Raw genomic sequence first — 22,148 nt, forward strand, 5'->3', positions numbered from 1 at the left:
TTGAGACAGCCACTCCCCACGCAGGCAGGAGCAGTGAGCCCACTGTGGGCCGTGCGCGTTACTAGGTCAGACCCGACCGTCCGTCCTGGTGGCTCGGAGCCCAGCCTCCCTCGCACAGCAGACGGACCCAGCGACGCTGCCCCCCAGAAGGGACGCAGGGCCCGCCGCTCCTGCTCACGCGCGAGGCGCCAGGAAGGCCCAGGCCAGCTCGCGACGAAGCTGGGACGCCTCCATCTTCACCCGTCAAAGCAAAGTCAGAGCAGCCGCAGCCAGCGGACGGAGCAGGTTCCCTGCCCTCCTTCCTACCCGCCACCCACCAGCCTGTCCCCCCCTTCCTCAGCCCCGAGCCAGGCATCTCCGCCTGCTCTGCCAGCCGGTCCTCCCCCCACTCCCACTCCTGCCCAGGCCCTGACCTCAGGCCTGTGTCTGAGCCCTGCACCGCCTCGCCTCTCTGCCTCTCTGCCTCTCCGCCTCTCCGCCTCTCCGGGGTCTGCCTGTCTGCCCCGCCCGGCCTCCACTCCAGGCCTCCACTCCAGGCCTCCGAGGCTTCCGCCCCATCCCGTCCGCCCCATCCTGGCCGCCCCATCCCGTCCGCCCCATCCTGGCCATCCGCCCCATCCTGGCCGCCCCATCCCGTCCGCCCCATCCTGGCCATCCGCCCCATCCTGGCCGCCCCATCCCGTCCGCCCCATCCTGGCCATCCGCCCCATCCTGGCCGCCCCATCCCGTCCGCCCCATCCTGGCCATCCGCCCCATCCTGGCCGCCCCATCCCGTCCGCCCCATCCTGGCCGCCCCATCCCGTCTGCCCCATCCTGGCCATCCGCCCCATCCCGGCCGCCCCATCCCGTCCACCCCATCCTGGCCATCCGCCCCATCCCGTCGCCCCATCCCGTCCGCCCCATCCCATCGCCCCATCCTGGCCGGTGCCCTCAGAGCGCCAAGCCCCCCCCCAGGCGAGAACAGGCTCCGCCCCTCGGGAGGCAGCTCCCAACGAGGAAATAACCCAGAAGTCAGCCACCTCAGGAAACAAACCTTCACCCACGCAGGAAGGAGAAAGGAAGAAAATCAAGAAAGAATGTGAACGTGCTGGACACGGGCTGCAGTGCTCCATTCTGAAGCAGGGCACCGTTTCCCAAAGCAAAGGCTTTGTGGTGTGTGTTTCATACACACGCCCACTAAACACACACACCCACTACACACACACACACACACACACACACACACACCTACACACAACCACCACACACACCACTACACACACACACCCACCTACATATACAACCCACCTACGCATATACACGCACCATCACACACACACCACCACACACACCACTACACAGACCCATTCCTACACACACAAACCACTATACACACACCACACACACACCCCACAACACACCCCACCAGACACATTCCTACACATACACACCACTACACACAAAACCATTACACATATAACACACACACCATCTACACATATACACACACCACTACACACAAAACCACTACACACACACAACCCACTACACATACACACCCACCTACACATATACACCCACCATCACACACACAACCACACGCACACCACACCATACACACAACACACACCACCTACACATATACACACATACCACTACATATACACACACCACTACACAGACACATCCCTACACATACACCACACACACCACACACACACACACACACTAATGGGGTAATAGATTGCTTTGAATTTTTTTACAATTTCATCCATCTTTAAGTTTCCCTTTAACTCTCGGGGGAAAGTGTGCACCGTGTGCTCCCCGGCTGCTGCTCAGAGGACTCCTGCAAGCAGCGCTGTCTGAGCCCCGTGCACCCCACGCGCGCACACACACACACACACACACACACACATATGGAGACAGACAGCTGTCTGGTCAAAAGGCCGCCTAACTCAGTCAGGTTCAAAACCCATGCCCAGCCGGTGTGGCTCAGTAGTTGAGCATTGACCCGGAAGCAAGAGGTCGCCAGTTCAGTTCGATTCCCAGTCAGGGCACACGCCCAGGTTGCGGGCTCGATCCCCAGTGGGGTGCGTGCAGGAGGCAGCGGATCCATGATGATGTTTCTCTCTCATGAATGTTTCTCTCTCTCTATCCCTCTCCTTCTAAAAACCAATAAAACAAAAACAAAACCCAGGCCCCACCTCTGAGCTGACTGCTCCCCCCAATCTGCAGCTGCCCACAGATCCTGCCGACAGCACGGGAGGGACAGTGCCGGTGGGCACGCGTAGGTCCAGGCAGGGCAGCCAAACAGCTGGAGAAACTCAGCTCCAGAAGCCAGACACGAGGGGGGAGGGGGGGCACCCATCCCTCAAGCCCCTCCCTCCACACGTCCCCAAACAGGACGCACCAATCAGTGAGTCACAGCAGCCAGGGCATTTCTGGAAACCCACTGCAAGGAAGGTGTGGCGAACACGTGTGAGGAAAGAGCAGCGGCCACGCACACAGCTCAGCGCCCACGCAGGGCAGGAGCGCGCTCCGCTGGCCCGGACACCTGGCCCCGAGTGGGCGACCAGCCCGCCGCCTCACCCGCCCCTGCTCAGCGGGAGTCCGCCCCTGGGCCCTGCACCCCAGCAGACCCATCTTCCTGCGCCTCCAGGCCCACCCATCGGCTCAAACCCGGGCTTTCTCACGGCAGAGTCCCAGCTTGTGGGCGGGGCCTGCTTCACAGCCGGTGAGTCACGGCCCCCCCACCTCGGGGCTTCCTGGGGCCGGCAGGAAGGATCTCGGGCATCAGCGCCCTCAGCACCCAGCACCCGTTGCCTTGCATTGGTGTCCTCTGTGTCCTCCCAGCCTCCCTCCACTGCCTGAGGCAGCAGCAGCTGCCAGGAGCCCCCAGCAGGCCACAGGCTCTGGGCTCCATGCTCTGCCTCCATCTTCTCACTTAATTCTCACGCCCATCCTGTACCCAGGCGGTATTATTACCAGTTACGGATTCAGGAAGCTCCAGGTCAGAATGCTGAGGGGCAGCGTACAGTGACTCGAGAGCCAGGCTGGCCCAGCTGGTGGGGCTCAGTGGTTGAGCGTCGCCCTATGAACCAGGAGGTCACGCTTTGATTCCTGGTCAGGGCACAGGCCTGGGTTGTGGGTTCGATCTCCAATAGGGGGCGTGCAGGAGGAGCCCATCAAGGATTCTCTCTCATCACTGATGTTTCTCTCTCTCTCTCTCTCCCTTCCTCTCTGAAATCAATAAAAAGACATTAGAAAATTAAAAAAAAAAAGAATCAGGCAGAGGTTGACACGGCTGCTTTACCGCTGTGTGGTCCTGGGAAACTCCTTAAACTGTGTCCCAGCTTCCTCTTCGTTAAACACGGGGCCACACGGCACCTGCCCACAGGGTGTCACAGGACTAAACACACGTAACGCCTGTGGACACACAGGGCCTGGCACAAGGTTACGCACTTTGTAAGTGGTTGTTAAGTAAACAGCTGATCTGCCCAGGGCCATCCGGGTGTTAGTGGGTGAAATCGGTGTCTGAGTTCAGCTTCCACCGTTTCCAAAGCAGGTGCCCTACCCATTGCGGGGGCTGAGGAGGAACAGACGCCTCCTGGGAGAGGCCCCTGACTCCTCGTCCTTTTGTTCCTGACACGCGCACGGGTCCTGGGCTGCCACACACATTCCAGCATCGCCAGCCAACGAGGGGCAGCCGAGGAATTTATAAAAACCTGTCCTGAAAGAGATGAGCAACACCAGAGAGGGAGCAGGGCCTGCAAAATCAAACAAACAACCAGCATGAACGCCTCGCGCGGAGGTGACCGTCACCTGGGTCTCCATGTTGATCCTGGAGGCCTTAACGTGAACAAGTAAATAAATTCCCAGAGGACACGACACGTGGGAGGACACTCGGGAAGACATGAGGGAAGCCAGGTGACCGGCCGCTGGGCCCCAGGGCTTCTCAATTCCTCTACTATCTGACAGGCTCTTAAAGCTCCACCCCCCCACCCCCCACCCCCCCATACCAGCCTCCGTTATCACTGTCACAGGGACAGGATCCCTGTGGCCTAACCTCCCGCCTCTTGCCTCTCGGAGGATAATTAGATGCCGGTTCTGAATCTACAAGAAACCCCCTCGGCCCACTGAGGAGAAGAAAGCAAGGCGCCAGGTGGGCAGGTTCCCTTCCTATTAAGCAGCCGCTGGAACCGCACAGGTAACCAGGAGCCCTGCCAGGGACGGAGCCGGAACAAGACGGCAGCCGGGCGCACGGGGTCCCCTCCTCAGAGGGCAAGGCCCCGGCACCCCGTCCACCCTCACAGTGGCCTCCTAACCGATCGAGCCCCTCAAATCTCCCTACCTCTTTAAGCATCAACACTCACCCATTCAACCTGTCAAACAGTATCTTCCGCGATTCAAGTCTCTTTCTATGGCCAGAGAAACAAGGTCTCTATAAACCAGTCACACCAGCGGCCAGAGAAACCAAGTTCCCATAAACCACTAACACCAGGGGCCGGAGAAACAGTGTTCCCATAAACCACCCCACCAGCCCCTGGGAGCTGCAACCTCAGCTGGCCTGCCGGTCCGTGTCATTCACTCAACAAATATGTGCTATGCGTGTTGTGTGCCGGCCGTCATTCTGGGGCTGGGGCAGGTGGCCTAAAAGCAGCCGTCCCCGGCCCAACGGTGGCAAGTGTGATGCTCAGTGGGGAAGTCTGCAAAGAACGCACTGCACGAGGGCGGAGGGTCGGGTCCACAGAACCAGCATGGGGACAGGGAGTGCACACGCTGGGGACGCCCAGGACTGGGGACGCCCAGGGCCAGGGGACACCCAGGGCCGGGGGACACCCAGGACACATGCTGGGGACGCCCAGGACCAGAGACAGCGGGCCTGCTGCTCCAGGGGTGCCCATGAGCCAGAACACGGCCCTCAGACAGGCAGGAGGCGGCAGGAGCAGGGCAGGGGTGGGGGTGGGGACAGGTGCTCTCGGGACACAAGCCCGGCAGGCGCCCAGGTGTCCCGCGGGCACTAGGCTGAGTCTGGCTTCCCGGAGGAGGCGGCTTTGTGGTACAAAGAGCACAGCTCACGGCACTCGCTAAGCAGGCGGCAGGCCGGCCTGATTCTGGACCAGAACCCAAGTCAGTATAAAGCCCGGGCCCTTCCCCCCCACGCGATGCCCACACAGGTGGGAATCGAATTAGAAGGGGCTTCGTGTGCGTCCAGAACACGCCCCCCGGACCGAGGCCAACCAGTGAAGGGCCAAAGGGAGGCCCCACCTGCCCCCTGCAGAGTGGCCTGTCCTGCCCGGAGGGTGGGAGGCAGGACCCGCCAGAGAGCCAGGTCCGCCTGTACCCACCTTCCCTTCGCTGCTGGCGCCTTCGCTGGCAGAAAGGGAAGCTCTCGCCCAGGCCGCTGCGAGGAGAAAGGGAAGGAAGTGGGCAGGGAAAGTGCCCGGCAGCAACCACAGCGGCCCCGCTGGCGGCGAGCTCCCTCCGGGACCGACCTGGGCAGGGGGCAGGTCTGCGTGGTCAGGAGGCGGGAAGCTGACGGTCCGACCAGGTGAACCAGCCAAGGGCCTCCCTTGCACCCCGCCCCCCCCCCCCCCCACCTGCCAGCTCTGTGCCCAGACAGCCTGGCCCCCGCCTGGCCTTCCTGGCTGCCTTCCCGCAAAACCCACACAGATCCCCTCCCATCTGATTGAAAGGGTTTGCAGCGATTAGAAAAGGCAGTCGTTTTCCTGCGAACCTTCCCTCCCGTGGGGAGGCGTCCCTGCCTTCCCCGCCTGCCCCGCTCCCGCTGAGACGGAGGCCAGGATGTCCCCTTGGTCAGGTGGCTCAGGAGACCGGGCACGGCGTGTGGCATCGTGCTTCTCCGGAGCCCAGGCCACGGGTGGGAGCTGCTCCCCTCCCCCCTCCCCCCTCCCCCCCCAGGGACAGCCTGGCAATGGGGATGGGCCCGCCCGCGGGGGAGCCGGCACTGCAGCAGCCGGGTCCAGAGACCTCACGGGCTCAGCCGCGGTGACAGGAGACCCGGTGCCACGTCACCACCACTGGGCCCTGCAGGACCTGGGCAGCCAGCCTGTCCACTCCGCAGGCTGCCACGGGACTGCCGCTCCCACCGCGCTCACCAAGCCGGAGTGTAACTGCTCACACACCCGCTTACCTGGGAGCCTGTGGCCTAGAAACCGGGCTCTGTTCCCATTCGTAAACAGCCCCGCGCCTGTCAGAGTCCGCAGCCCCGATGAACGATGAGGAATACGCAAACTCAGTCACCTCCGAGCTGCTCTCAACCAACGCCTTCGGAGGGTGAGGCCAGCCCCCCCTTCATGCACACTAAGCCCAGCATCACCCTCCACCCCCACCACCCCTCCCCCTCCCCCACAGACAGGGGAGCGCAGCCCCTGGTGGGGCAGCCTCTGGAGCTGGGGATTCTTGACCGGAACCCAGGCCGGAGCAGTGAGGGCCATTGGGGTGCAGGTGAGGGCCTCAGGGTGCCAGTGAGGGCCTTTGGGTGCAGTGAGGGCCTTTGGGTGCAGTGAGGGCCTTTGGGGTGCAGTGAGGGCCTTTGGGTGCAGTGAGGGCCTTTGGGTGCAGTAAGGGCCTTTGGGGTATGGTGAGGGCCTTTGAGGTACAGTGAGGACCATGGGGGTGAGGTGAGGGCCTTTGGGGTGCAGTGAGGGCCTTTGGGTGCAGTGAGGGCCTTTGGGTGCAGTGAGGGCCTTTGGGGTGCGGTGAGGGCCTTTGGGGTATGGTGAGGGCCTTTGGGGTACAGTGAGGACCATGGGGGTGAGGTGAGGGCCTTCGGGGTGCAGGTGAGAGCTTTTGGGGTACAGTGAGGGCCTGCAGGTGATGGAAATGTCCCTGAGAAGCAGCAAGAAGTAGGACCATGGACACATGACTGTGCCCATAAAACTAACACTCCAGGTGCACAGCACTCTGGGAAGCGCATACTGTCTCCTCTGCTGAGTCGCATAAATCTACATACATTAGGTATCAATAGAAATCATTTGCATACGGGTGTGCGGCTCACACTCACAGTCTGCTGTCCCTTGAGATCCCGAGAAATTCCAGGGCCCAGGCACCGCGGCTGCGGCCTGTCGAGGTGGCAGCAGCTGGAGACCACCCGCTCCCCGCACAGATGACCTCGCTCAGGGGGAAGGTGCCGCCATCTGCTTTGTCCACGCAACTCAGACGCACCCTCAGCCCCAGGGCTCTGTCCCCTGCAGCCACCGGACCCCCTCCCCACAGAGGAGCCCTGGACTCAAACAGCAAAGCGCAGCCAGCAAAGGAGTGAGAAGAGGGAAACGTGGGGGCAGGACGGACGGACGGACGGACGGAAACCCGGGTGCCACTCAGCTCCCACCTGACCTGACCCCTCCTTCTCCTGCAGGCGAACCGCACGGACGGGAGGGAGGAAAGCAGAACTCGGCAGCGAGACCAGAATGCTCACTGGGACCACAAGGGAGTGCATTTTAACACGGAAGGAAGCTAGACTCCCAAAGACGCTCCACTCAATGGTAAATACCACCAGACGGCCCCGCGGCGGGGCTCAGGGGCTGGGCGTTGGCCCAGGAACCAGGAGGTCAGGGTTCGATTCCCGGTCAGGGCACAGGCCCGGGTTGTGGGCTCCATCCCCAGTGGGGGGCGTGCATGCGGGAGGCAGCCGATCCACGGTTCTCTCCTATCATTGATGTTTCTATCTCTCTCTCCCTCTTCCTTCCTCTCTGAAATCAATAAAAATATTTAAAAACTAATAAAATAACAATAAAGACAGCAACATAGTAACAACACTTTCTCTTTTGAGATAAAGACGCTGCACGAAGACGTTGCTAAGCACACGGGCTGTGTGCAGGCGCCGGTACCCACAGATGCCACGCCCGCACCTTTAAAAACCCAACCCAACGATCACTGAGTGGCTCCCGGATACCCTGGTGGTTCTGGGCACAGCACGTTTTCCATTGACGAGAGACGTCGGATCCTGGCTCGGGCCCAGGGCGACCACCAAGGATCCTATTTTGTGAAGCCACCACGCCCCCGGGAGGCTGCTGCCCACCCAACAGGCTTTCAAACAGTCGAGTGGAAATAAAAGTAACAGCTTCTTATGAAAAAGCAGCTCCTGGACTCAGGAGTTCGCAGTTTGGCCGCAGGAAGTATGAACACAAACACAGGAAGCAGGTCCAGGGAGACCTCAATCACGGAATGCCAGGGGGAGGGCCTCGGGGTCCGGCCCGCAGGACACAGGCGCCCAACACCCGTCCTCCCCGCAGCCTGCGCCCCGACAAGGAGGGACTGAAGGGGGTGGCACACATCCCAGGTCTGTCCCAGGGACGGGCGGGCGGAAGGACAGATGGACCAACGAATGGACCCATCAGTGGACTGAAGGCTCTATGGACAGATAGGTGGATGGACAGATGGATCAAAGAGAGATGAACCAAGATAGTCCAAGACCGATTGCTCTAAGAGTCGAGGAAAGCAAGCAGTTCTGATGGGCGGGGTGTGTTGGGGACGGTGTGGCAGAAGGGAAGGCATGACGGACACACTGTTCCATGAAGAAACTGTACTTGCACTGGGATGTGTTACAGGGTAGAGATTTGACGGCTCTTAACAGCGATTTTCCTGGTCCTCTGATCGTTTCAAAGGCTGGCACCACAACCTTGACTTTGCACATCAAACACACTGATTTCTGTAAGTACAGCAAACCCTTTAGGTGCAGTGGTTCTCAACCTTCCTAACGCCGCGACCCCTTCATACAGTTCCTCGTGTTGTGGTGACCCCCAACCATAACATCATTTTCGTTGCTACTTCATGACTGTAATGTTGCTACTGTTATGAATCGTCATGTAAATACCTGATATGCAGGATGTATTTTCAGGGGTCATGGCCCACAGGTTGAGAACCGCTGCTTTAGGGGGAGGCAGAAAACCACAGAATGAAGAAGATGACCTAGACCTTGACCTTCAACATTTCCCGAGACCCCCCATCCGTGCTGGGCAGCATGCTGGGCTCTGAGGACGGGGAGACGAGACAGACTCGTTCCTGCCCCAGGCACCTCACAGCCCCAGGCACAGCCGGAGGGGTCCCGCCTGAACGCAGTGGCCCCCGGGAGCTTGGATTCTGAAGCTCCCCAACTCGAGGAGGTCCTGGGGTTCACAGGTCAGCGGAGACACCACAGGGCTCATCCTGCTGTCCCCGAGTCCTCAGCAGCAGACAGGGGCCCGGCTGCCCTCCCGTCTGTCCGTGCGTCCTGCAGACAGACGGACTTGCCGGGGGCCCCCCCTGCGCAGCATTTGAGCCGACACTGAAGGCAGGAGGCACGCCACATAATTAACTTTCTCCGAGAACTAAAGCTCGTCAAAACCGCCCAGGAAAACGCAGTCTCTCCACGGGGCCGCCTTCGGGAGGACAGGCTCGCCTCGCGCCGCAGCCGCTGCCTTTGACTCGTCTTAAGGCCCAGTCTTGACAGCAAGCACCGCGCCTGCTGTGGCTCCCGGCGGCCCTCGGGGCCCGGGAGTCTCGTCCTCTCTCCCTCCCTCCACGGCCAAGACTGTAGGGTCTTGTATTTAAAAAAGAATCCTTACCCAACGAGGTGGAGGATCTGGAACCCTAAGTCAATCCTTCGTTGATTTTAGAGCGAGAGGAAGGGAAAGGGAGAGACAGAAACATTGATCGACTGCCGGCCATACACACCTGCAACCTGGGCACGTGCCTTGGCCGGAACCGGTCCCATGACCTTTCGGTGTCCGGGAGGACACTCAGCCAACCGAACCACACCCGCAGGCAGGCGGCATCGCATGCCTTTTCTGGGCCCCGAGGGTCACTGACGCCACCGAGACCCAACGGGCCTCCTTCCCAGTCGCCGCTCTCCTCTCCCCTTACAGGGTCTCCGTTTCCTTCCAGGTTCTAGCGTGCCCTTGGCTTGCTGGCTCCAACTGTTCGGCCTAATAGCACATTGGTGCTTTTTTGGAAAAACAATAGCAAATTCCTGAAATACTCCTCTGCGGCCACTGTTACTCCCTCTTTCAGACCAAACATGTAACAAAGTGTCAGAGCAGCTCGTGCCTCTGTGGGCGGAGCAGGCCTGGGCCCCTCCTCCAGGCGCCTGGAGGGAGGGAGGGAGGGAGGGAGACAGGGAGGGAGGGAGACAGGGAGGCCCATAAATTAAAAGAGCAAATGAAACGGGAGCCCCGAGAGATGTCCTATTAGCTGCAACTAAAGCAACTGCGCCCTGAGACCCATCAGACCCCTGACTTTGCTCTGACCATAAAGAAGGCTGCACGTCAGCCACCGAGCTCCTCCCAGTGCAGCCACAGAAGGTGAGAAATCACGCTCACAGGACAACAATAAGCCCGGTTCTGGGAAACACAGGAGGCCGCAACCTGTCATGGCCACAGCTGCAGTGACAGACGAGGAGGCAGGAGACAGGTCTGGCCTGAAATCCCACGTTAAAGCCCCCCCCCGACCCCCGAAAACCCAGGCCCCCGAAGGTTTGAAAATGCACCCCATGAGTGAAGAGGGGAGAGAAGGCGGGGAAGAGGAGGAAGATGGGAGCGCTAAGCTGCCCCAATTGCAGCGTAAGCCACGGGGTCCCCCAGGAAACGCCGGGAACAGCCGCGTGGAGGAGGGAAGAGAGGAAGGGGGCCCGCAAAGAGCCATCTTGTCTCCCTGGGACAGACCAACCCAGCAGCAGCCTTTCCAAACCTGAAGCCCCTCACGTGGCAAGTACAGCCTCGGCCACAGAGGGGCAGGTTCCGGCCGCCCAGCAGCCTTCGGAGCAAACACACCCCAATCCGTTTGCAAGAAAAGGGAAAGACAAACAGGAGGACGCACAAGGCGAGGAGAAAACCAGGCATCTCCATCACGACCTTTGTCAAGGACTGAGCGGTCTCCCTGGGAGCAAGCAAGGGCGATGCTCATAGACAGACCGAACAGCACGACGACCTCACAGAAAGACGCAACCAGAGAGCCACCCCGAGCAGCAAACCCAACGGGCTGGCTCCCGGCTGGGCACCTCCCAGGGACCGCCACACCCCTGGCCGGCTGAGCGAGGCCGATGTGGAAGCCTATCTACCAACACACCTGACGTTCCCACTAACTTATTTTGCAACTAAAGGCCAGGCAGGCACATCTTCCAATCTGCTCAGTGAATTCCGAACACTCAGCACCAGCAGGCACCCACAGGGACACGTCCATCAAGCCCAGGAGACCCGGCTTCCCCGCCCCCTTGGGCGGCTACAATAAGAGACAGATGTGGTAAGTGTTGACAATGAGGCGGAGAAACTGGAACCCAAACTGCCGTTAGACTGGGAAGTGCACAGCCCCTTCGGACAACAGCTGTTACCACAGGAGCCGGCGATCTCACTCCTCGGGGTACACCCGACAGAGCTGAGAACACATCTACCCACCCAAGACCTCGGACAAGAAAGTCCACAGCAGCACTATTCAAAATCGCCCCTGGGGGAAACAACGCAAATGTCCATCAACTGATGAATAGGTGGGGGGAAAAAAAGGCTATCCATACTTCGGAATGTTTTTCAGAGAAAAAGGAATGAAGCACAGACGCACAATACAGCAGGGATGCACCTTGAAAACAGTCTGCTGAGTGCCAGGAGCCAGGCACCCGAGGCCGCCGATTGTGTGGTTCTATGGTCTGACGTCCATGACAGGAAATGTCCAGGACAGAGAAATCTACAGACAGAAAGACTGCGGTGGTCAGGGGCCGAGGGAAGGGGTGGGAGGGGCTGCTAAGGGAGTGGGGCTCCGCCCAGGTGATAAAAAAAAGCTCTGGAACTGGACACGGGGGAGGCTGAACAATCCCGTGAATGTCTGAAAGCACTCACTGAACTAACTCTGTAGAAAGGGTGCATGGATGGTATGTGGATTGCATGCCAATTAAAAAAAAAAAAAAGCAACAACAACAAATATGTGTCTCAGGAAGCCGTAGAAAGTTTTTTTTTAAATATGTTTTTATTGATTAGAGAGAGGAAGGGAGAGGGAGAGAGAGAGAGAGAAACATCAATGATGAGAAAGAATCACTGATCGGCTGGCCTCCTGCACGCCCCACCCTGGGGATCGAACCCACAACCCGGCATGTGCCCTGACGGGGAATTGAACCCGAAACCTCCTGGTTCATAGGTCAACATTCAAACGCTGAGCCTCACCGGGCTGGGCAGTTTTATGTTGTGTGTTTTTTTTAATCAACGTGCAGATCTAATTCAGAACTACACTTTCATTTTAGGACTACAAACCAGCCACTGCTTGCCGACTTTTCTCCCCACCATTTACCTCAAAACCTTTACAAACGCAACCTACGTGACTGACACAAAGAACCAGGATCTACTGATCAGAGCCGTGGGCCTTCCAGTCGGAAATCAGTTCGTCTAAACCCCGTATCGAGACCAGACATGCAGGCGGTGAGTGACTTGCTCAAGGTCACCGGCAAGATGAGGGCCCGACTAAAACTAGACCCAGCTCGTCTAACCCCTTGGCTAGCGCCCTTTCCACTCCACCCCAGAAACCCCACCAAATCCACAGAGCAAGTGTGAACACCCCAGCTTCCTGATGGAGAACCCTGGCTCCCCCCAAACCCTGGGGACGGCTCTTAGAACCTCGATATCAGAAAATCCGTGTTGACTTAAAGCTCAGCAAACAAACTACGTAAGGACCTGCAGCTGTGATGGTGAGCAGCACCCGCTCTCCCCCGAGACGCAACGCCCAGTGAAGACACCATCGAGACCAAGGTCTGCAGCAGAGACGGCAAAAGCCGCTTCGAGGGGACCTGGGTGCAAACAGCCCCCGTTCTCCCAACTCAGACTAGCGATGCAGCCGTGAAACCCAGCTCAGCTCTGGGCCACACCAGGCCGACTCCAGTGGCCCCTGGGGGGAGGGACTGAAAGGGGGAAGGACACAGGTGAAGTCCAGGCTCCCCTCCGGCCTCTTCAGACGCACGAGCGTGAAGAGCCCAGAGGAGCCCGTCAGGAGTGGACACAGCATGTTCTGAGCGGACGCCTTGCAGCTCATCACAGCTAGAGGCTGGACCAGCGACATCACCCGCCCGAGTCCCGAGAGCTGGTCAGTGACAGGCCAGGGCTACGGGGAGTGAGATTTAATATTCCCTCTCCTTTCAGAATCTCCCCAAGTTCCCGCACTGCCCGCGGGCACTGCCTTCTTGACCCAAAGCCGCCCAGACACGCCACCTCCGGGACCCACCCTGCAGCGGCCACCGCTCAGAACAGAGCTGGTGCAGAGGGACACTGTGCCATCTCCTCGCCCACCTGGCCAGGCCCACGCAGCCGGGACAGCATCTGTGAGGGCGGGTCTGTCCTTGTCGTTTCCTGTGGGCGTGAAGGTCACTCGGCGAGCACCTCTGATGCTAAGCACCACCCAGGGGCTGGCCTCCGTGACCCGTCTGGGCCCCCAGGCAACCTCAGCACCCACGGCCTGGCCTGCCAACGACAGGCGGTCCACTAAGGGGCCGGCGGGAGTGAGACCCCCAGGGACACGCGAGGATGCTAATCGAAGGCGGCTGCTCGTTGTGGGCGAGGGACCTGCAGCCGCGTCACTTGTCTGAGCCTTGGTTTCGTCACCTAGGAAACAGAGGTCACGCCAGGACCTGTGCCAGGTTCGCTAACCAATTCAAGACACAGCACAGCCCCTAACACAGTGGTTCTCAACCTTCTGGCCCTTTCAATACAGTTCCTCCTGTTGTGACCCAACCGTAAAATTATTTTCGTTGCTACTTCATCACTGTCATGTTGCTGCTGTTATGAATCGTCATGTAAATATCTGATATGCAGGATGGTCTTAGGCGATCCCTGTGAAAGGGCCGTTCGACCGCCAAAGGGGTCGCGACCCACAGGTTGAGAACCGCCGCCCTAACGGAACGAGGCTCCAGGAAATGTCAGCCGCTGGAGTTGAGTTTAAGAAAAACACACACAACTGGAGCAGGAATGGGCTTCTCTGTGGGGCGCTAGGGAACGAGGCCCGAGCCTGACCACCTGCTGGGACCCTAGACAAGGGCTTCATCACCAGAGGGAACTGCCCCCCCCCCCCCCCCCCCGTTTCCTGGCAGCTCTGAGTGTGTACACAGGCATGCAGACACAGCCACCTTCAGCAGGAGTGCGGTGATGTCATCCGCGATCCCGTTAGCAGGCAGGCCTCCTGCCAGGCTGTGGGCCCGGCCAGCGCGGCGGGCAGGGCGGGCCGGCAGAGCGGGAAGCGTTTCCGCAGCCCAGGCCAGAGGCGCGGGAGGAAGTGGAGCAGCAGCAAGCCCGTCCAGAGCGTCCACGCGAGAAGTGCAACAGAGGCCACTGGCTACAGCGCGTGCGGGTCACGGGGGGACCAGGTCACGGGGGGGGGGGGCCGGGGGGGGGGCCAGCGCGGAGGCCTCCCTGGCCCCGGGTCTGCCAGGGCAGCTCTGGTGCCAACATGCTGAGTCCGAACCTGCCCCCACGCCCCTGGCTCTGTGATCTCGGCCAAGGGGCTCAGGCTCTCTGGACCTTTCGGTGTTTTTGTAAGAATTAAACAAGTTAATCGTTGATGCATCTAAAGAAATCAAAGCATGCCCGGCACACAGGAAGTGCCCGATAAGTGCCAGAGAGAAAAGACGAGGGGGGAAACCCCAGCGGTGACGGATGGCACTCCAACCCCGTCCTGGGCCCCCCGACACGCTGAGGGACAGCAGCATCGGTTCAAACGGGCAACTTCCCGGATCACGGCAGACTGCCGGCACCCCAGAACTCTCGCGCCCTGCAGGCTGGTCTCCCCAAACCTCCACTGTGAGTGGATGGCCAGGGGGATCCCCTGCTGATTGTGACTGGATTTCCATATGAACTGGTTTTTTAAACTTCACCATATTTGTATTATTTCAGAGAGGAGGGGCGAGGGAGAGAGAGAAACATCAATGATGAGAGAGAACCACTGATGGGCTGCCTCCTGCACACCCAGCGCTGGGGATCGAGCCCGCAATCCAGGCCTGTGCCCTCCCTGGGACTCAAACCCGGGACCCCTCAGTTCACAGGCTGACACTCTATCCACGGAGCCAATCGGCGAGGTCCATATCAACGTTTTAAAGCGACGAGTGGCACAGAGAACCCTTACCTTAAGTTGTGAATTTACATTGCTTCTCCCCATGTACAAAATCATTCCCACCACCAACAGCTTTCCTGTATGCGTGAGGGGGGATAAAGGAAAGCAGAATGCTTTATCGTGACTTTGCTTCAGCAGCTTTGGGACAAAAGAAGTCCTAAATTCTTGGTGCCAAAAAAAAAAAAAAAAGAAAAAAGCTCAGGCCCCGCCCCAAGCAATGAAGCCAGCATCTCAGGGCGGGGCCCCATCTCCTACGGACGCCGCAGGGGGCCGCACAGCCAGGCTCCCAGCCCAGAACACCTTCTCCCACAGCGATGTGCACAGAATGTACCTGGTGTGCCTGCTCGATGGGCTCTGACTCACAGGCCTGAGGTGGGTCTGAGACGCTGATATCTGCCAGGCTCACGGGGTGGGCCCTGCTGTGAAGGGCGAGGTCTGAGCCCCGTACACAGCGTGACGGGATGCCCGGGACCTGCGCTATCCCACAGGCACATGGCCAGCACTTGACGATCCTCACCGGAGGCTATTGTTCCATTGATGTTTAGAGAGAGTGGGAGGGAGGGGGAGAGGCAGAGAGAGAAAAGCACCGATGTGAGAGACACATACATTGGTTGCCTCCCACACGGGCTCTGGCCAGACCAGGGCCCAGGATCATGCCTGCGACCGAGGTGCGTGCCCTTGACCGGAATGGAACCCAGGACCCTTCGGGGCCTAGAGATGTGGGTGCAGGAGAACCGGGCACTGCTCCCAGCTCCTGGCCCGAGCAGCCCTGTGGAGTGGGTGGCTGGGAAAATCCAACCAGAGACCCAGCCGGCCCCGCGTCGGGAGTGGATCAATACTGACCTCCAGCAGGGAGGGTCCTATGGAGGCACCTCCAGGACTAAAGCATGTGGTGACTCCCTCGGCTTCACATCCAACCACACGCCGCCACCCAGGCCTCCTAACCCCAGCCCCGGGCGCCTGGCCACTCCCTCCCTGGGCGTGGCTGGACCCTCGGGCAGCCAGGGCCCGGGCTGATTGCACTGGCTTGTTTGTAGGACGTGTGTCCCTCCCACTGAGCTGCAGGTTCTTTCACGGGGAACTCACTCCCCGGGCTCCCGGCCCCTCGCTCAGCAGGCTCAGTGAGTCCCCACGGAACGAAGGACAGGGTCTGCGCTCACCTGGAGCACTGCTGCCTCTTACCGTTAATCACAAAAAAGGAGAGAAATGAAGTGGGGGGGATGGGGGGCCACTAGGAGAAGATCTTTTCTTCCCTGAGTGACTCCAACATTTTGGAACACGTAAGTCCAGATTTCAGAACACAGACAGCACCCTAGGGGGGCCCGTCTGCCTGCAGAGCCTCACTTCCAAACACGCAAACGCACGGGCAAGAAGGTGACGTCCTCCGGCCGACAGTCAGAGCCTGTCCGCCTGGGACTGTTTGGAAGGCCTGTTTGTCAAACAAGGCACGAGGGCTGAGACTCAGAACCCCATTTCCTTTTCTTTTTTTAAATATATGTACTTTTTTATTTCAGACACAAAGGGAGAGGGAGAGAGAGAGAAACATCCATGATGAGAGGGAATCATGGATCGGCTGCCTCCTGTAAGCCCCACACTGGAGATCAAGTCCAAAACCTGGGCACGTGCCCTGACCGGGAATCGAACCCATGACCTTCTGGTTCAAAGGTCGACACTCAACCACTGAGCCACGCTGGCTGAGCCAGAATCGCATTCTTGCCTGAAAAGCCAGGAGGCTGGGTTCCCACCCTGACCGCTGGGAAGGACAGCAAGGTCCCTGGGGGTCTGGGCAGCCCAGAGAAGCATCCCAGATGCTCACCCCACCCCTGCACTTAGAACCCTGGGCTGTGACAGCACTGAGGTCTCCAAGGTAACCAAGGACAACAGGGTAGGGAATGATGGCCCCGGAGGGAAGGAGATTAAATTTTACTTCTTCCGCGGCAGCATCGAATGGACGTTTAAAACTACAAAGCCGAACGGGCAAGGCGGGATGCAGGGTGCTCTGCAGGAATGTTTAACTGGACACACGGGATTTCCAAGGAGGATACATTTTTCCCTATTTTGAGACAATTTCAAAGTACCCAGAGACTCAAAGAAACTGAGACAGAAATAACTCGCCCCCCCCCCAAAAAAAGGGGGGGGGGGAGAGCTGGCTTTACAGATTTATGCCATCACTACTTATTTTTTTCCCGTTATTTCCAAAAACGCAGGCTGTATTCCATAGGGCGGCACCGGACTTCACACTAAAATATGCAAAATGATGATTTCACCCAGAGAAAGTGATCAACTGAAAAATTTAAAGCACGGCTATGTGCTGACCTGTTGCCAAGAAAACGGCCTAAAAAAATAAACATGGGTTTAACAACAACAAAAATAAGCATGGATTTAATAAAGACAAAATAGACATGGGTTTAATAGAGTAGCTTTTCATTCACTTACTCGTTTAGCCATTTCACTTGTCCCACCTTCCCACCCTCCCTCATGCAAATCTCATTCTGGGGCCCATGGTCCTCCCTGGGTTCTGTGGCTTAACCACAACCTGTTAAGCATTTAGCGCTGGTTAAACCAGCCGTCTGCCAGGCACTGTGCTGTGCATTTGCTCATTACACCCTCACCACAGCCGCCTCTTACCCAGGCCTGAAAGTGGAGGAAAACTCGGAACCTTAGATAGCTCACCGGAGTTCACACACCTGGCAAGTGGTGGACTCTGAACTTGAACCCAGGTCTAGCTGACAAAGGAGTAATTCAGAGAACCCAGCCTCCTATAGGAACAGAAAGCAGCATCTGTTTCTGAACACAGCACTGAGCCCCGTTCAAATTCCAGCTCTTCAACTCGCCAGCTCTGCAACCGGGAGCAGAGGGACCTCCCTGCGCCTGTTCCCTCGCGGAGAAAGCAGGGCTGAGGGAGACATACAACCTCTGTGAAAGCCATAGCATCGGGGAGGGACCCCGCAGCCACGCAGAGCCCAGCTGCAGGTGTGCATAGAGAGAGAAAAAAAAGTGCATTCAGCCGAAACCGGTTTGGCTCAGTGGATAGAGCGTCGGCTTGCGGACTGAAAGGTCCCAGGTTCGATTCCGGTCAAGGGCATGTACCTGGGTTGCGGGCACATCCCCCGGTGGGGGATGTGCAGGAGGCAGCTGATTGATGTTCCTCTCTCATCGGTGTTTCTAACTCTCTATCTCTCTCCCTTCCTCTCTGTGAAAAATCAATAAAATATATTTAAAAAAAAAAAAAAAAAAAAAAGTGCATTCAGTTGTACACCGAGCTTTAGCAGGCCGAGCCTACTGGAAATGCCAGGTCCCCAAAGGTTAATCCATTTAAAATTAGTTGACTAATTCAGGACTCACTCGTTTGAACACAGGACTGAGGGACTGCAAATTTTCATGGATTTCTGTTAAATCGGTGACTTCCCGTCACATACCCATTCTCATGCTTCTCTTCAGTAGCAAAAGTAGATGCGTGTTAAAAACCAAAGTCTGTGGGCACCCCTGGGCAGTAATGACATAAACGGGCCAGGTTTTGGTAAACACCGTGGAAAAGGCATTATTTAAATAATAATATATTTTATTGCTTTTTTACAGAGAGGAAGGGAGAGGGATAGAGTTAGAAACATCGATGAGAGAGAGACATCGACCAGCTGCCTCCTGCACACTCCCCACTGGGGATGTGCCCTCAACCAAGTATATGCCCTTGACCGGAATCGAATCTGGGACCCTTCAGTCCGCAGGCTGACGCTCTATCCACTGTGCCAAACCGGTCAGGACCTTTTTTAAAAAAATATATATTTTATTGATTTTTTTACAGAGAGGAAGGGAGAGGGATAGAGAGGTAGAAACATCGAGAGAGAAACATTGATCAGCTGCCTCCTGCACACCTCCTACTGGGGATGTGCCCGCAACCAAGGTACATGCCCTTGACTGGAATGGAACCTGGGACCCTTCAGTCTGCAGGCCAACGCTCTATCCCAAGCCAAACCGGTCAGGGCGAGACGTTAACGTTCTTGGGCATCGAGGGCCATGCGGAGCGAGCCTGCAGTTTAATAAAATGACGGAATCCTGTCCCTCTAATCTGCTCAGTCCCTGAGCTCCAGCGGGCTCCAGAGCAGCTGCAGAAAGAGCTTTGGGCTGACACGCTGGAGACGAAAAGGAACCAGAGAAAGGCTGTGCCCGTCTTCAGAGCAATTCCTATCTGCCCCGCTTTCCCGCATCTGCACGTTAATATTTAGCTGACTCTGCAGCGGGGAAAAGACACGGAACTCTCCACACGGTCAGGCCTTTCTGAAGGCCCTGGGCACGGAGCTCCGTCCCTTAAGAAACAGCCCGCTTCCTTTTTGGTTGCAATCATTCCATTAACATTATTAATGGTGTATTTTCAAAACATGATGAACATGTTTCTCTTGCCCAGCACTTGTGGGGGGGGCGGGGGGGACGACGACTTCTTGAGGCCCTCCCATCCGCCTCATCTGAAGGCATTATTTTTAAGCCTCGCTGATTCAGGCAGAATTAGGCAAAGTGGGATCCCAGGACTCACTGTGATTAAATAAGGTTTGCAAGCGGGTCTCCTCTGCAAAAAAAAAGGGGGGTGGGGGAGAGGGAGGCCAGGAGGACGCCCTGGCTACACTTCCAACAGGCAGAGTGCTGAATCTGTTACTTTTGATTTAGCCTGTTATTGACTGTGTCTACAGAGAGAGAAAAAACTCCATCAAGAGAAACATTCCGGATTTCCACCCCCCACCCCCCAAGCAATGCCTAACAGCAAAGGCTTTGTTCCAAGGACCAAAGCAAGGAATGCCATCGCCTAACTTCAAGCTCTCTGGTGGCCTCCCTCCCTCCCTCCCTCCGGCCCAGACATCTTCTAAATTTTAGAACCTAAAACACCTACACCACCCCCATTTTAGGGCTGTAACTTGACATTCCGGCCGAGAGAAACTTCATCATCTCCAGTCAATATGGGCGCACGTCTGGCTGGTCAGCCGGTTCCCCATCGGGAGCCAAGCGGAGCGCCGGCCACTTGACCCGCATCGCGGCCTGGGAGGGACGCAGGGCTAGTCCCTTAGGGTGCGGCAGGGAAAGGGGGGCAGCGAGGTCACAAGCGGCCCCAAACCAGTCGGCGGCGGCCCTGCGCTCCCCGCCCCGGCCCTGCCCACACCGCCCGCGGCTTGGTCGGCCGGAGCCGGCTGCGCCCCCGCGTCCCCCCCGCAGGATGTGGCGGGCTGAGCCGTGAGCGCTCGGCGCGATGACTTTGCGCCTTAACCGAACCAGGCCTTTCCAGGCCGGAGGTGGCAGGTGAGACGCAGGTAGCCGGGGCGGCGACCCAGGCCCGGGGATCAGCAGCCAGGCCTCCGCGCAGCGCCCCGCACCCTCTCCGGGCGCCGCGCACACCTTTCCCGGGCGGCCAGCTCCCCGCAGAGGCGGCCAGGGGCGCGCGGCGCACACCTGCCCCGCGGGACCGGCTGCCGGCGGACGCGCTCCGCCAACCGGTCGGGAGGCGGCGCGCGGGGAGGGCGGGCGAGCCAGGACCCCGGCCCCGTTCCCCGCCCACCGCCCAGCCAGCCTTCGGGCCCAAGTTGGGCGGGTCCGGGAACCCGCGGGCCGGGGCCCCGCGAGGGAAGTGGGGGCGGGGTCCCTAGAAGAGGCCCCAGGTGGCCATCGGCCCGGTCTGCCGAGCCCCCTCCACGGAACAAAGGGCTCCTGTGTCGGGCGCGGGGAGCCCGGCCGCGTCCGGATCGGAGGGAAGAAACTTTCCCGGGACGCGGGAGGGGGCCGCGGGCGGGGCCGGGGGCAGGGCGCGCGCTCACCTCCTCGATGGCGGCCACGGTGTGGCGGCACTGCGCCGTGCGCGTGGTGAAGCTCGAGGCCGTGGGCGCCTTGTAGTCCTCATGGGTCTCGGCCACGAATTCCGACACGGAGATCTGGTCCGGCATCGCCGCGGCGCGCGCGGCCGGCCGCCGGGCAGGGGTCGCTCCGCCGCCGCCGGGCTCCCTCCTGCGGCCCCTCGCCGCCCGCCCGGTCCGCGGACAAAGGGACGCGCCGGGGCGCGGGCCGCCGGAGCCCCGGGAGCCGCCGCGGGGGCCGCCGCAGGGCGCAGCAGGGCCGGCCGCGGGCCCGGGCGGCGGGAGCAGGGGCGGCGCGCGCAGCCCCGCGCAGCTCGGGCCCGGCCCGTCCGCCCGCCGCGCCGAGCGCTCCGCCGCCGCCGCCGCCGCCTGCGCTGCCGAGCGAGCCCCCGGGCGGACGCGCAGAGCCGGCGGGAAGTGCCCGCCACCCAGCCGCGGGCCCCGAGCGCGTCCGACGGAGAGGGGCGGGCCCGGGCCGGGGGCGGCGGCCGGCGGGGCGCGGGGCGGGGCGGCGCCGAGGGCCGGGCGGCCAATCCGCGCGCTCGCCGCCGCCGCCGCCGCCGCCACCGGGGAGCCGGGCCCGCAGGAAGCCGGCGGCGCGCGTCCGGCCCGCCGACCGCTCGCCCTGCGCCGCGCCCCGCATTGTCTCGGCGTTCGGACCCCGCGCCGGCTGCTGGGGTTCGACGACGCGCCCCGCGGGGCTCCCCCAGGCGGGCAGGTCCCAGGCGCCAACCCCTCCCGGCCCCCCGGGGCGCGCGCAGGATGCGCTCGGCCACCCGGCCAGGCCCCGCCCCAGCCACCGCCTCGGCCCTCCCCCCCCGCCCGGCCTGGAGCCTCTCTGCGCCCCCCTCCCACCCCCCCAGCCGCCAGGCCCGCCCGGACCCGGCCCGCGAGGGAGAAGGTGTGAGGCGCTCGCCCCCTACCGGACGGTGCGCTCCGCCCCGGGCGCGCACTTCGCGTGACCAGTGCCCCGGTCGCCCGAGTCTGGCTGTGGTTCTGTAACAGCAACAGGAATCGACCGCCTACGAGTGCGGTTCTGCTCAGTGCACACTCCCAGGCCTCATGGCCTAGGACAGGGGTTCTCAACCTTCCTAGTGCCGCGACCCTTTAATACAGCTCCTCATGTTGGGGTAACCCCCAACCATAACATTGTTTTCGTTGCTACTTCATAACTAATTTTGCTACTATTGTGAATCGTCATGTAAATATCTGATATGCAGGATGTCTTTTCATTGTTACAAATTGAACATAATGAAAGCATAG

The 22,148-nt window shown here is 59.7% G+C and overlaps 1 protein-coding gene across 10 annotated transcripts in view; it reads right to left on the minus strand.

Moving 5' to 3' along the window:
* The window catches only part of ASAP2 (ArfGAP with SH3 domain, ankyrin repeat and PH domain 2), a 90,018-nt gene extending 68,674 nt beyond the window's left edge, over positions 1 to 21,344 (minus strand). For 3 of the 10 annotated variants that reach the window (XM_036335397.1, XM_036335394.1, XM_036335393.1), the window contains exon 1: positions 20,850 to 21,344. In XM_036335397.1, the coding sequence (XP_036191290.1) occupies positions 20,850 to 20,975 (126 nt within the window). In that variant the 5' untranslated portion in view covers positions 20,976 to 21,344. Of the gene's footprint in view, positions 1 to 15,385; positions 15,523 to 18,399; positions 18,462 to 20,849 lie in introns of those variants that run through there. The other 7 variants (XM_036335401.1, XM_036335396.1, XM_036335395.1 and 4 more) reach the window with 5 other exon arrangements.
* Positions 21,345 to 22,148: the final 804 nt, after the last annotated feature.

The sequence above is a fragment of the Myotis myotis genome, unplaced genomic scaffold (assembly GCF_014108235.1).
Source record: "Myotis myotis isolate mMyoMyo1 unplaced genomic scaffold, mMyoMyo1.p scaffold_m19_p_14, whole genome shotgun sequence".
NCBI classification, from domain to species: Eukaryota; Metazoa; Chordata; class Mammalia; order Chiroptera; family Vespertilionidae; genus Myotis; species Myotis myotis.